This window comes from Antrostomus carolinensis, unplaced genomic scaffold (genome assembly GCF_000700745.2).
Source record: "Antrostomus carolinensis isolate BGI_N321 unplaced genomic scaffold, ASM70074v2 scaffold27246, whole genome shotgun sequence".
Taxonomy (NCBI): Eukaryota; Metazoa; Chordata; class Aves; order Caprimulgiformes; family Caprimulgidae; genus Antrostomus; species Antrostomus carolinensis.
Window position 1 is genome coordinate 1 of NW_010321583.1, and position 12,347 is coordinate 12,347.

Below are 12,347 nucleotides of genomic sequence, written 5' to 3' on the forward strand. Positions count from 1 at the left end.
CCGAGCCTGCCCCCTGCCCTGCACACCCGCTCCTCCGCCGGAGAGCGAGGAAGGGGGCGGTGGGGCCGCCTCTGTGTCTGTGTCCGCTCACCGCGCCGGGACAGGCCCTGGGCGGGCAGCGGGGTCTGCGTGAAAACGCAGCTGGGGGTGACATTTCCATCACCGCAGCCGTGGAAAACTCCCGCTGGGAAACAAAGCAACGCGTGCTTCGGAATCCGCAGCGCTCGGTCCTCCCCTGGCTTAGAGGGGCTTGGATTTGGGGTGGGGAAAGCGAGGCCTGCGCACCCCTTGCTCTCTGGAACAGTTTTAGCTGCCATCAGCATCTGAGGAAAAATGATGGAACACCTCCTGATTTAAGGGATTTGTGTGTTTTCAAAATCCTTGTCTCAATTTCTGGAGATTATTTTTCAAGGCAGATGTTCCGTTTCTTTCCTGTTGGAAGCGGCATTCGCGAGTAGCTGCGTTGTAATGAACGTGTCAGGGTACATCAGGCAGCTACTTGGATTAAAGACATGATGACGGTTCTAGATTTGTAAGGTTTCATAAGCCGTATATATGCTTACTGATTTTAAGCCCTCACTTCTTCAAATTTTACTTTCTTTACTTTTGTTTAATTACTTACTTTTTCTACAACTTTAGAATCTTAGATAATAGCTTGTGGTTTGAAACCTGACATGGCATCATCTTTTTTCATTGGTTGTGCCTTTGTTAGTAGACATTTTATTTTATTGTTCTATGTAACTTTTATAGTTCTTTCTTACAGTTCCCTGTAGGTTCTCTCTCTGGGTTTGGGGGTTTTCTTTGGATTTTTTTTTTAAACCAATGCCCATAATCTTATCCTTGTAGGAACATTTTAACTCTTAAAGGGTGATGTTTGTTTTGCAGATTCTGATTCTGGATCTGAATCTGATTCCGATCAGGAAAATGCTGGCTCTGGTAGTAATGCTTCTGGAAGTGACAGTGACCAAGATGATGACAGAGAGGCAATGAAACCTAGTAATAAGGAGTTATTTGGAGACGATAGTGAGGATGAAGGGGCATCCCATCACACAGGGAGTGACAACCACTCTGAAAGATCCTACAATCGCTCTGAAGCTTCAGGACATTCTGAGCATGAAGATAATGATCAGTCAGACGTGGACCAACACAGTGTTTCAGAAGCTGCTCATGATGATGAGGAAGATGATCACGGGCATGGGTCAGATGAAGGCAGCCATCATTCAGAGGGAGATGTTTCTGAAAAAGCACATTCAGAGGATGAGAAGTGGGGCAAGGAGGACAAAAGTGATCAGTCGGATGATGAGGAGAGACAGCAGAACTCTGATGATGAGGAGAGACAGCAGAACTCTGACGATGAGGAGAAAGTGCAGAACTCTGATGAAGATGAAAGGCCGCAGATATCTGATGATGAGGAAAGACTCCAGAACTCAGATGATGAGAAAATGCAGAACTCTGATGATGAGGAGAGGCCACAGGTCTCTGATGAGGAGAAGATGCAGAACTCGGATGATGATGAAAGGGCCCAGCATTCTGACGAGGAGAAGATGCAGAACTCTGATGATGACGAAAGGGCCCAGCACTCTGATGAGGAGGACCAAGAGCATAAATCTGGTAGGACTGAATACAGTAGTAGGAATTTGCTTCTGGTTTGATCTCTCTTTATTGTTTCATTTATATTGGCCTGAAAATATTCAGACTTCAGTGTAAAGGCATTAATCACGTAGCTTTCAACTATAGTCATCTTTGTAATTTTTTTATGCAGCATTTTTAAATTCCTTTTCATCTGAATCACCTTATTAATACAAAGGAATTTTAAAATATGTGGAAAAAAAATTTTTAATTTGCTGAGAATAATTATGCTCGTTAGTAGAGTCTGCAAGGGGCAGTGATAGCGAAGATGAAGTTCTGCGAATGAAGCGAAAGAAACCCATTGCATCAGATTCAGAAGTGGAAAGTGATACAGAAGGACAGAAAGGTAAATGGTGGTGGTGTTCTCTGGGGTTTTGATTTATTTAGTCCTCATCTTAAGCGTGCTGTTCATCTGCTACAGAACTTGATAAAATTGATAGCACTTGCTATGCTGTGTAACTGTAGTGCCATGGAAATAAGAAAACAGCAGAGCAAGAACTCTGTGTAGGGAAGTTCACGACATATTTCTGCTGATTATCTAGCAGAAGCTCTATCAGTTTTTCAGTTACCTCCATACTCTTCTTTTACAAATGTTGTTTCACACATTTTTACTAAAAGATGTTAAGAAATGGTGCCTCTAGTAAGAGCAGCCCAGGGAACCTGTACTGGTTTTTGTGAAGTTTAGCTGGCTGAGAAAGAGGTGTTGATTCTCCTGAGAAGTAAGACTTCCAAAATGCACAATGAAGTTGCTGTTTGTGCGTGTTTCTTTACTTGAGTAAAGGATCATCTTATATTCTTAATTCTTTGTTACCATTTTTCAGCTAGATTCTCTTATTTGTTAGAGCCTTTCCAGAAGAAGATACCTTGAATCCTTAGCTTAAAAATACACAGGAAAACTGGTTTTCAGGATAAGAGAATAATACGTGCTTCATAAACATTCACAATTCTTAACTGTTGTAGGTGATTTTATGTGGTGATAAAAGTGTTAATCTTTTTTTTCTGTGAGTGTGCTTGACTGTAGGCGTATGTGTGCACATATAAGTGTATTTTAAAATAGTAATTTTTCTGCTCAAGAGCATGCAGATGTCATGGATCTGTTTGGAGGTGCAGATGACATTTCCTCAGGGAGTGATGGAGAGGACAAGCCACCAACTCCAGGACAGCCCGTTGTGAGTAGACTTGATTTTTGAAATAATGAATATGCCATTCCACTCTGAAATGTGGAACACTGATTGAGTTTGATAGTATTTTATTGAAAAAAAGAGTAGTGACATTAAGTAAGCACTACAGATAATTTTGCACTAGCTAAAAGAATTACTAAAGTCTTATACATAGCCATTTCAGATGGTTTCATTTATCTGTCTTCCCCCATCCCTGCTCTACTTTTTGTACATGAAAGAAATGTAATGAGTGATTTTGATTGTCATCAAGTAAAATACAAAGTCATAGCTGTCTTTGGTACTTCAGTACAGCTATTTGATAAATATTTTTGCTTTGGATCTTGATGATAACACATAGAAATATATTTTTTTTATCTGGGAATAGTTGTCTCCCATTTACTCTCCAGTGCTTTGCTGAAAACTGTAGGTTGTCAGCTTCTTTGCTCTTTGCTTACTGTCTTTGGTCTCTTGAGTTTGCAGTGGTATTTGAATTAACTTTAAATGGCATATGAAAATGATGAATTGAATTGCTTTCACTGAAAATTTGCAAGTTCTTTTACCCAAGGCTTCCTGATCTCTCTGTCCGTGTGGATGACGTTTCTTTAAGCAAAATGTAAGGGCTTATTAGAGCAACAGTAGTCAGATAGACTTTTTTCACTTGTGCTCCTATTCTCCGTTTTTTCCTTAGGATGAAAATGGACTGAGTCAAGAACAGCAGGAAGAAGAGCCTATTCCAGAGACTAGAATAGAGGTAGAAATACCAAAAGTAAACACAGACCTGGGTAATGATTTGTATTTTGTGAAGCTGCCCAACTTCCTTAGCGTGGAGCCCAGGTAATTGCACATAATACATGATTGATAAGGTTTTATTGTTTCCCTATATTGCCTTTGTTTTAGTAATAAAATTAAATATGTTAGCCATATTTAAGATGGTTGTGATCAGTTAGTAGTAATATCTGTTGTTGTTGTCTGATCAAGTGCTGAGCAGTTTTCTTATGAGCTTGGGTTTCAGCTTGACTGAATATCTTTTTGTCTTTAAAAAACAAGCAAAAATGTGATTTAATTGAAAGCATATGCTATTAGCTGAATTTTAAACATAGGTTCAGGGTCTCAAAGATGTGAAGGCCAAATGCACAGGATCTTTATGCACTTTTGAGTGATGAAAACATAATTTTGAATTTTAGAATAAACCCTTTTTAATGTACTATTTAATTCTGAAGAGGCTGGTTACTCATTTTCTCATTTACCTAACCCAAGCTAAAGAAATTTTCTAGAATTCATAAGGAGAAACAAAATAAATTATTAGAATTATTTGTGCTGTTAGGTTTGGCCATGAAGCCCACCTTCAGCCCTTCTAGCAAATTGCTGTTAAATCCATCTCTTCAAGTGTTTTGTTAAGCACTTTTATTGCATTGTTTGATAGGTGTCTTATTAGCTGGCCGTATAACATTGTTCCTGTATAGACCATTCTTCCTGTCTTCCATGCTACAGACTGTTTCAGGAGAGAACTGTTAAGAATCCAGTTAGTGGCTGTAATCAGTGAGAGAACTCCTGGGGATCTTTAGGGGTCAGACAGGATTAAAAAGAGAATTATACAGTAGCAGAGTCTACTTATCACTTCTTTCCCTTGCAGCAGCCTGGAAACTATTAGGGGGGAGTCTAGGGAATGGCCTTTTCCCACTCACTCCCACCCCAGTCATCGGGCTTTTTGAATGAACAAAGGAAAAAACAATCTCATCTTCCTTTCGCTTTCATTGGTTTTGTGATTCAAATTTTAAAAATTACAAAGATTATGCTCTTAGAAAATCCCTATTTCACCACATTTATAAGATGATATTTTTTTCTTTTTATTTTCTCTGGACAATATTGTATATATTGTGTTCCAGACTTAACCCTGACCTCGTCACCCTGATACTAAGGAAATAGTATTTTCTGAGGCTGGCTTGCTTTCTTTAGCTAGAGCTGTTTAGAGGGTCTGAATGTTAAAGTGGCCGTAATTGATGGTAGTGAAGACACTTGGATAGGCCTCCTGTGGTGAGGAGTCAATGCAGTAAATCACATTACTGCAAAAATGGCTGTATCACAGCTGCAGTGCCTGCTGTTGTGTGCAGTGTATAATTTAAACCTTTCAAGCACCTGTTGTTTTGCATGACTCTAGAATAATCTGTATTAATTTTTAGAAGAATAAAGACTATTATATAATTTATTGCAGACCTTTCGATCCCCAGTATTATGAAGATGAATTTGAAGATGAGGAGATGCTTGATGAAGAGGGTAGAACTAGGTTAAAACTCAAGGTATAAAGTTAATTTTCCTTTTCTCATTTTCACTCAGGTATTTTAGAGTGCTGTTTTGAGTTATGGTTCAGAGTATGAAGATGTGGACTAGTTCAGCAGTGGGGAAAATTTTATTTATTTTAGTAATAAATTTTTTAAAAAAGCTTGACAGCTGCATTTCAGCTGTAAAAATGGTACCTTTCACCTTAATTTCTTTGCATCATTCAGCAAATTACCTAGCCTTTCTAACTGGAATTCGTGACCCCTATAGAGTATATTTTATCACAGTATTCCTTACGGCGAGTTGGAAAAAGCCTTTTCTTTTTTTTCCCTCAGGTGGAAAACACAATACGGTGGCGGATGCGACGAGATGAGGAGGGGAATGAGATCAGAGAAAGTAATGCACGGATAGTCAAATGGTCAGATGGAAGGTTAGTTTGGGCTTTCTGCTATTGAAGGAATACAGTTGTTCTTACAGTGAAATGCCATGGCGTGCAAAATTGAAAGGTCAACAGTCTTTGATGTCAGTTCTGCACAGCAGAAATTATTTTAGTCTCAGTGCTTTGCAAATTTTATGCTCTGCTTAGTTTGGATTGAAATATAATGATTTCCTATATATATAAAAAGTAAACATAAAGGCTTTCTCCATTTATAAATGAGGCAAAAAAATAGACTGTATTGACTTTATCAAATAACTGAAATATGAATCTCTTTTAAGCATGTCTCTCCACTTGGGCAATGAGGTCTTTGACGTGTATAAGGCTCCACTACAGGGAGATCACAACCATTTGTTTATCAGACAAGGGACAGGTCTACAAGGACAGGCTGTTTTCAAGACAAAGTTAACCTTCAGGTAAACATGCTATTCTGTATCAAATGTTGATACTACTTTTGCAATTAAGTGTTGTAATTAGTATATAAAGATCAGAGATATCAGTTTGTAAATTTTCAGAGCTAAACTGTTCAATAAGAATCTGCTGTTTTCCAAAGTCAGTATTTCAGTAAGATTTTTCCTAATTTGTGTCCCAGTTTGAGAGGTTACTATGCCATTTACTACAATATGTAGGATACGTGTATTTTTTTTATACATATTTTAATTTGCATTTTTAAGTGCAAGTCCTCACCTGAATCAGAAAGAATATTAGTATTCCCTGAAATTAACCTTTCTTCTGATGCACAGTTGCTATCAAGGTGATGATTATGTCTTGGGATATTGATGTGAAATGTGAGGATGATTATTTAGGCTGGTAATGGACTGCAGATGGTTTGCTGAGAGAGGAATTGATGTCTCCAGTAGCTGTTACGATACACATAAATAAATAAATAAATAAATAGGATGATGCCTTTACTGTTGTGCAGATGAATCTTTGAAATCACAAGTGTGCTGGCCCTACCGTTGTCCTTTAAGAATGTTCTTTGAATAAGTATGTGACCCATGGCAATTTTTTAACAGGCCACACTCTACGGACAGTGCCACTCACAGGAAGATGACTCTGTCTCTGGCAGATAGATGTTCAAAGACCCAGAAAATTCGTATTTTGCCAATGGCAGGTCGTGATCCAGAGTCTCAGCGCACGGAAATGATTAAGGTATTGTGGCCTGGAACTCTCTTATCTGCTTATTTAATCTAAAAAAAAAAATCACAACTGTAATATAGCTGAACATTTATGAACATTTTATGACTTTATGAAAAAGAGAGTGCATCTTGGAGTTACAGGCAAGAGTTGTTTGCCATGGGTGCACTGTGCTTAACCTTGTAAATTACAAAAAAATCAGAACATATATGATCTTTACACTGCTGTGAAATTATTGCAAAAGCTACAATAGAATGCAGGATGCTTTTGAGTTGGTTTGGTTTTCTTTTTCCCCTCAATCTGTATATATTGCTTCTTTCTTTGGACAGAAAGAAGAGGAGAGATTAAGAGCTTCCATTCGTAGAGAATCCCAGCAGCGAAGAATGCGGGAGAAGCAGCATCAGCGTGGTCTGAGTGCAAATTATTTAGAGCCTGATCGCTATGATGAAGAGGATGAGGGAGATGATGCAATCAGTCTAGCAGCTATCAAAAACAGATACAAAGGTGGCATCAGAGGTAATAATAAACCTTAACAGCATGTAGGTAGTGCCTTTGTGATTCAGATGGATTACTTTTACAGGAGAGTCCTGGTAAGATTATATTTTGCCAGTTCATTTGATTCATGAGGAGACGCAAATTCAGTTTGTATAAGTTTATTTTGTTTGCTCTGGAGTTAGATTCTGTCAGATTTTATGGGACTAAATGTAAAAGAATTATTCTTAATATTCTGTCTTCCTCACCAATTTCAGATAAAGATAAATAATTGTGTTTTCATTTTTCTCTGTAGAGGAACGTGCTAGAATCTACTCTTCTGACAGTGATGAAGGCTCAGATGAAGATAAAACACAAAGACTACTCAAGGCAAAGAAACTTACTAGTGATGAGGTAAGAAAAGGATTTTGTTCTTAAGCTACTCATTTTCAGTCAGGAACATTTCCTTCACTAAATCTGGTTTTTAAAACTGAGATTTTTTTTTTGTTTCACTGATGCTGTGATGAATGTATTGACTTGCCATGCTTTCCATGGTAATTAATCACCAATTTCTTATACACTGCATTAGTTCATAGACCTGAGTGATTCCCAAAGGAGGTCACTATTGTTATACAGAAAAATTTATGCAAAGTTATGTAAAATTACTTAACCAAAATTATGCACAGAGTAAGAAGACTTAATATCAGAATCCTAGTGCAGTGTTGTCTCCTAAGCTGCATGGTTCTCTCCTGTTTATTATGGAAATAGTGGAAGCATTTTCACATAGTATTTCTGCTCTTTTTAAATAGAGGAGTTAAAAAAGAGTTAAAAAGAGTTAATGTCTGTTGCTAAATAGATGTTATCTATCGCCCAAGTATCATCCTAAACATTAGGTTGTGATTAAAGTTAACTGTCAGCTACAGCAGTAGTGTTTTTTCCTCTTCCAAAATTGTGTTTTATTGGTTTGTGATTTATCACTGATATGTATAAGCAAATAAATCTGTGTATATAACATAATGAGATTTAGTTCATTTCAAGTAATAGCACTTCTTCTGATAGAGCACTGCAGTGTAACACTTTACAAAACTGACAGATACCATTTCTGAGATTAAAACTTAACTATTTTCATCCAGCGGTAGAAGTGGAACCAGGAAGTGTATGGACTCTGTCCTATATCAGCTATACCTGTGTAGTCTATTTTCCTGACCCTTGCTCCTCATTGTAAAATGCTTCTGTGGCAAAGAGCCATAGGACTTTACTGTGTACCCTGGGAGGCTGAAAGAAGAGGGAATTTTGGAATTCATGACAAGTGGCAGTTGACGCTGGCTCCCTGGCTTCCCGCTGCCCTGTTGGGTTGGGTCAGGTGTTTGGCCTGCTTGGGTTTAGTAGCCCATTAGTTTGCATTCTTGTAGACATCACCAGTTCTGTGTTACTGTGATCTTGCAGTTCATCAGGATAGTGCAGCCCTGAGATGCAGCTGTGCTTGCATTTCTCTCAAGCCAAGCATGGCTTAGGAGTGGTAGTCTGGACACACCTGAGCTCTGCTGATAGTCACCTTCACTTATGTGGCAGAATAATCAATACAAACTCAGCTCAATAGATGCTTATTACTACCTTGTGGTTATGAGAGGTGTTTTTACACTGGCATGCTAGTTTCATTCATCTTCCTGCCCCGTTTTACTGTAAATTATATTTTATTTAAAAGTTTATGTGTAGAATATCATGCAGAAGTTTAAAAAAAGGAAGTTTGAGTAGGTCAGTGTAAGCTTATGGAATATTTTTTAATGCTTTATGTTGACATTTCCTTTAAGAGATTATTTTAACTGTTCAAATTCTTTTAACTATTGTCCTAAGATTTCTTTCACTTGATTTCCTACTGTCATATCTAGTGTGCTACTCTAATAGCTGCTGAAGTGGCTAGAACCTTATTCCCGAATTTTGGAGGCTTCCATAATTAAACATCCTTTTCTTCTTAAAAGAGTAATTTTGCAGTGTAGCTTGCTCTGTGTCCTAGTGAATGGATGCATGTCAGATTTCTGTAATCACAGCTGCTGAAATTCCAAAGTTGTGTTTAAATGACTGATACAGGACATAGTTTTCAATATGACACATACCTCTATAATGTAAGAAATCTTAATTTTTGAAGGAGTATGTTTGCTCTCATTTGCATTTCTATACTGTGCTTCCTGTGGATTTCTTGGGGGGCATGTCTTATTTCCCAGCCTGTTGGATGTTTGCTACATTCTGAATGTATGTTCTTGCTCCTGTGACACTGCTTCTCTTACACTGTCAGCCGAGTATTTGCACTAATAGGCATTGTGATATGAATCACAGAATCATAGAATGTTTGGGATTGGAAGAGACCTTGAAAGATTATCTAGTCCAATCCCCCTGCTGGAGCAGGAACCTAAATGAGGTCACATAGAAAGGTGTCCAGGCAGGTTTTGAATGTCTTCAGAGAAGGAGACTCCACAACCTCCCTGGGCAGCCTGTTCCAGTGCTCCGTCACCCTCACTGTAAAGAAGTTCCTTCTCAAGTTTAAGCGGAACCTCCTGTGCTCCAGCTCACACCCATTGCCCCTTGTCCTATCACTGGGCATCACTGAGAAGAGCCTGGCTCCATTCTCGTGACATTCGCCCTTAACATATTTATAAACATTAATGAGGCCTCCCCTCAGTCTCCTCTTCTCCAAGCAGAAGAAAAAATTAGTTTTTCTATTAAGAACATATTTTCTGGCTTTTTTATTACTTTTGTGAGCTCTGTTAGTGTTTGTTAGTAGAAATTGAATTGTTTATTTATAAGACACTACTAGTTGCTAGTTCATGATACAGCAATGTCAGGACTTTGCAGTTCCAGTCTCTCAGAAGAAAAGGTCTAGTCAACAGCATTTCTTTGCTGCTTGAGGAGGGATAGCCTCCATTTTAAAATTGCATGATTTAAAGGTAATATTCCCATCAGGGCCACGGAGGGGTGCTACAGCATTAGGAAAAACCCCCAGTGAGGCATAGCTACTTACTTTCAGTCACCACATAGGAAGTTTGTAATACATATCCCCGTACGTGAAACACAGACTTCCTTCTGCACAACTTTGCCTTTATGTGCTGTCAGTCAACAGCACAGCACAAATCTTTGTCCTGATAACAATTTGTTACCATTACTGAAAACATCACTTTATTTTTAATATACTTAATCACCACATGGCAAGTAATTTTTCTGTTACTGTAGTTAATGGAGATATTCTGTGAAACAGGAAGATTAATCATTTAACAATAGCCTAGCTAGATTACAAGAGAATGCTTGTTCTGAGGAAGAAGCTATCATTGAGGTTCCCACCCCTACTAATTTCTATTTTCCATGCTTAAAATTCCTTCCTGAGATTCTCACTGTACTTAATACATCAATATAGAATGAAATTATTTGAATAAAAAAGTATTCATTAGGCTTCTGAAACTCAACCTTTGCTGCTACTTAAAATCCAAGTAATATGTTGCTTTATAAAAACCAACCAACCAACCAAAAAATCCCCAAGCCCCCAACAAATGGAAAAAGGGATTAAATTACTTAGACTTGAGGGTATTTTTAAAGATACTCTTCTTTTTAAACAATAATTGAGTTACCATTTGCTGTTCATATCAAAATTGATGATTTCTGCATTTACAACTAGTGATTTGTAGTTTCATAGAATCATAGAATGGTTTGGGTTGGAAGGGACCTTAAAGAGCATCTAGTTCCAACCCCCCTGCCATCAGCAGGGACACCTTCCACTAGACCAGGTTGCTCAAAGCCTCATCCACTTTCAATAAACATTTTCATAGCGTTGTGGTTTAAAATGTTGTTTGGAATGATGATTTAAAATGAACGGGTATAAATGTACATGGAATAAAAATCAACCTGTTGACTCTATATTTAGGTGCTAAAAATTGGGCATCCAGCCTATGAAAGTCCTTATGGTATTGCTTGCAAACATGTAATTAAATTAACTCCATGAATTGAGTTTGTTTGACCAGCTCTTTGAAGCCTCCTAAACTATTGTATTTCTTTGGCTGTAAACTGTGATGTTGATTCTCAGTACTAGTGGTTTCTCATCAATCTTTCTCCTTTGTGCCAGAGAGTGGTTTAATTTGGGGGTTTTGTTTGTTTTTTTAAATGAATGAACAAACAAAATGCCTGTCCACTTACTGAATTTCTTCTTTGCTTCAGTCGCTCTGATTTAGGGCATACAAGTGTCAATAGTCTGAAAACTTAGCAAAGCTACGCAGGCTGCCTGATGGGAAAGTTTCTTCATGTTGAAAAATTCGTGACAAATTCTAGGAATTACCCATGCTGGTAAGACCTGCTGAGAATGATATTGCACATGCCATAAATTACTTCCATGGCATGGTTCAGTTTGCTGCAGGTGCAGTTGCATGCCCATTGAGGTGAATGGAGCTGCAGCTATAGTATGGACCCTCTCAGGTTGGGGTTTGACAGCAATAGCAACATTGACTGATCTTCAGGTACTGATACACGAGCAATCCTGCATCACCGTAGCACAAAATGGAGGAACTAGAGCTAATAATTTTCTTTTCTTACAAGAAAGACCATGAGGGCTTTTTGTTGTTCTTCTGAGTTGGCTTGAAGTATGTTCATTTATTTTTCTCCTTTTTTTGCCTTTAGGAAGGTGAACCTTCTGGAAAAAGAAAAGCAGAGGATGATGACAAAGCAAGTAAGAAGCATAAGAAATATGTAATCAGTGATGAAGAGGAAGAAGATGACGATTAATATTAAGGAAGCACAAAAGTTGAATTTTTTTTTTATATGTATACATATTTATATATATATTGTACAGTTCTCTTACAGCAAAGATGTAAGTAACCATAATGGAGTTATTTTGATAAAGGAAAATTCCATCGAAGTCTGACTTTCTGGTGTGAATAAAGTTTTTTGACTTCCTTTTACTTTTTAAAATTTTTCTCTTATTGCAGTAACTATTGCACCGGGGATCGTCACAGTGCTGTTTTGTATCTTGCACAGCACCTTTCAGTTTTAAGAATTGTAGTAACTGTAGATTATCCAAGTGAGTTAATCAGTGATTTTTACAGAGTTCATTAGGGGAAACCATTCTAATTTTTATAGAATTCTTAAATGCTGTTTGCCTGACAAGGGTATGGCGATTTAGTTTATCATTTATATGGAAGGGTTGGAAGAACATACGAGTGGTATAGTACAATTCTGGTTTTTTCCTACATATTCCTTAT

The 12,347-nt window shown here is 37.8% G+C and overlaps 1 protein-coding gene across 1 annotated transcript; it reads left to right on the forward strand.

The window, feature by feature from the left end:
• Nucleotides 1–885: 885 nt before the first annotated feature.
• Nucleotides 886–12,046, forward strand: LEO1 (LEO1 component of Paf1/RNA polymerase II complex; the record flags this gene model as incomplete). The annotated part of the gene is made up of 11 exons (XM_010169985.1): nucleotides 886–1,611; nucleotides 1,871–1,975; nucleotides 2,704–2,798; nucleotides 3,478–3,623; nucleotides 5,002–5,086; nucleotides 5,402–5,496; nucleotides 5,784–5,918; nucleotides 6,519–6,654; nucleotides 6,969–7,155; nucleotides 7,427–7,524; nucleotides 11,767–12,046. Coding segments are annotated over 11 exons (1,913 nt in total), but the record flags the coding sequence as incomplete, so codon positions are not given.
• Nucleotides 12,047–12,347: the final 301 nt, after the last annotated feature.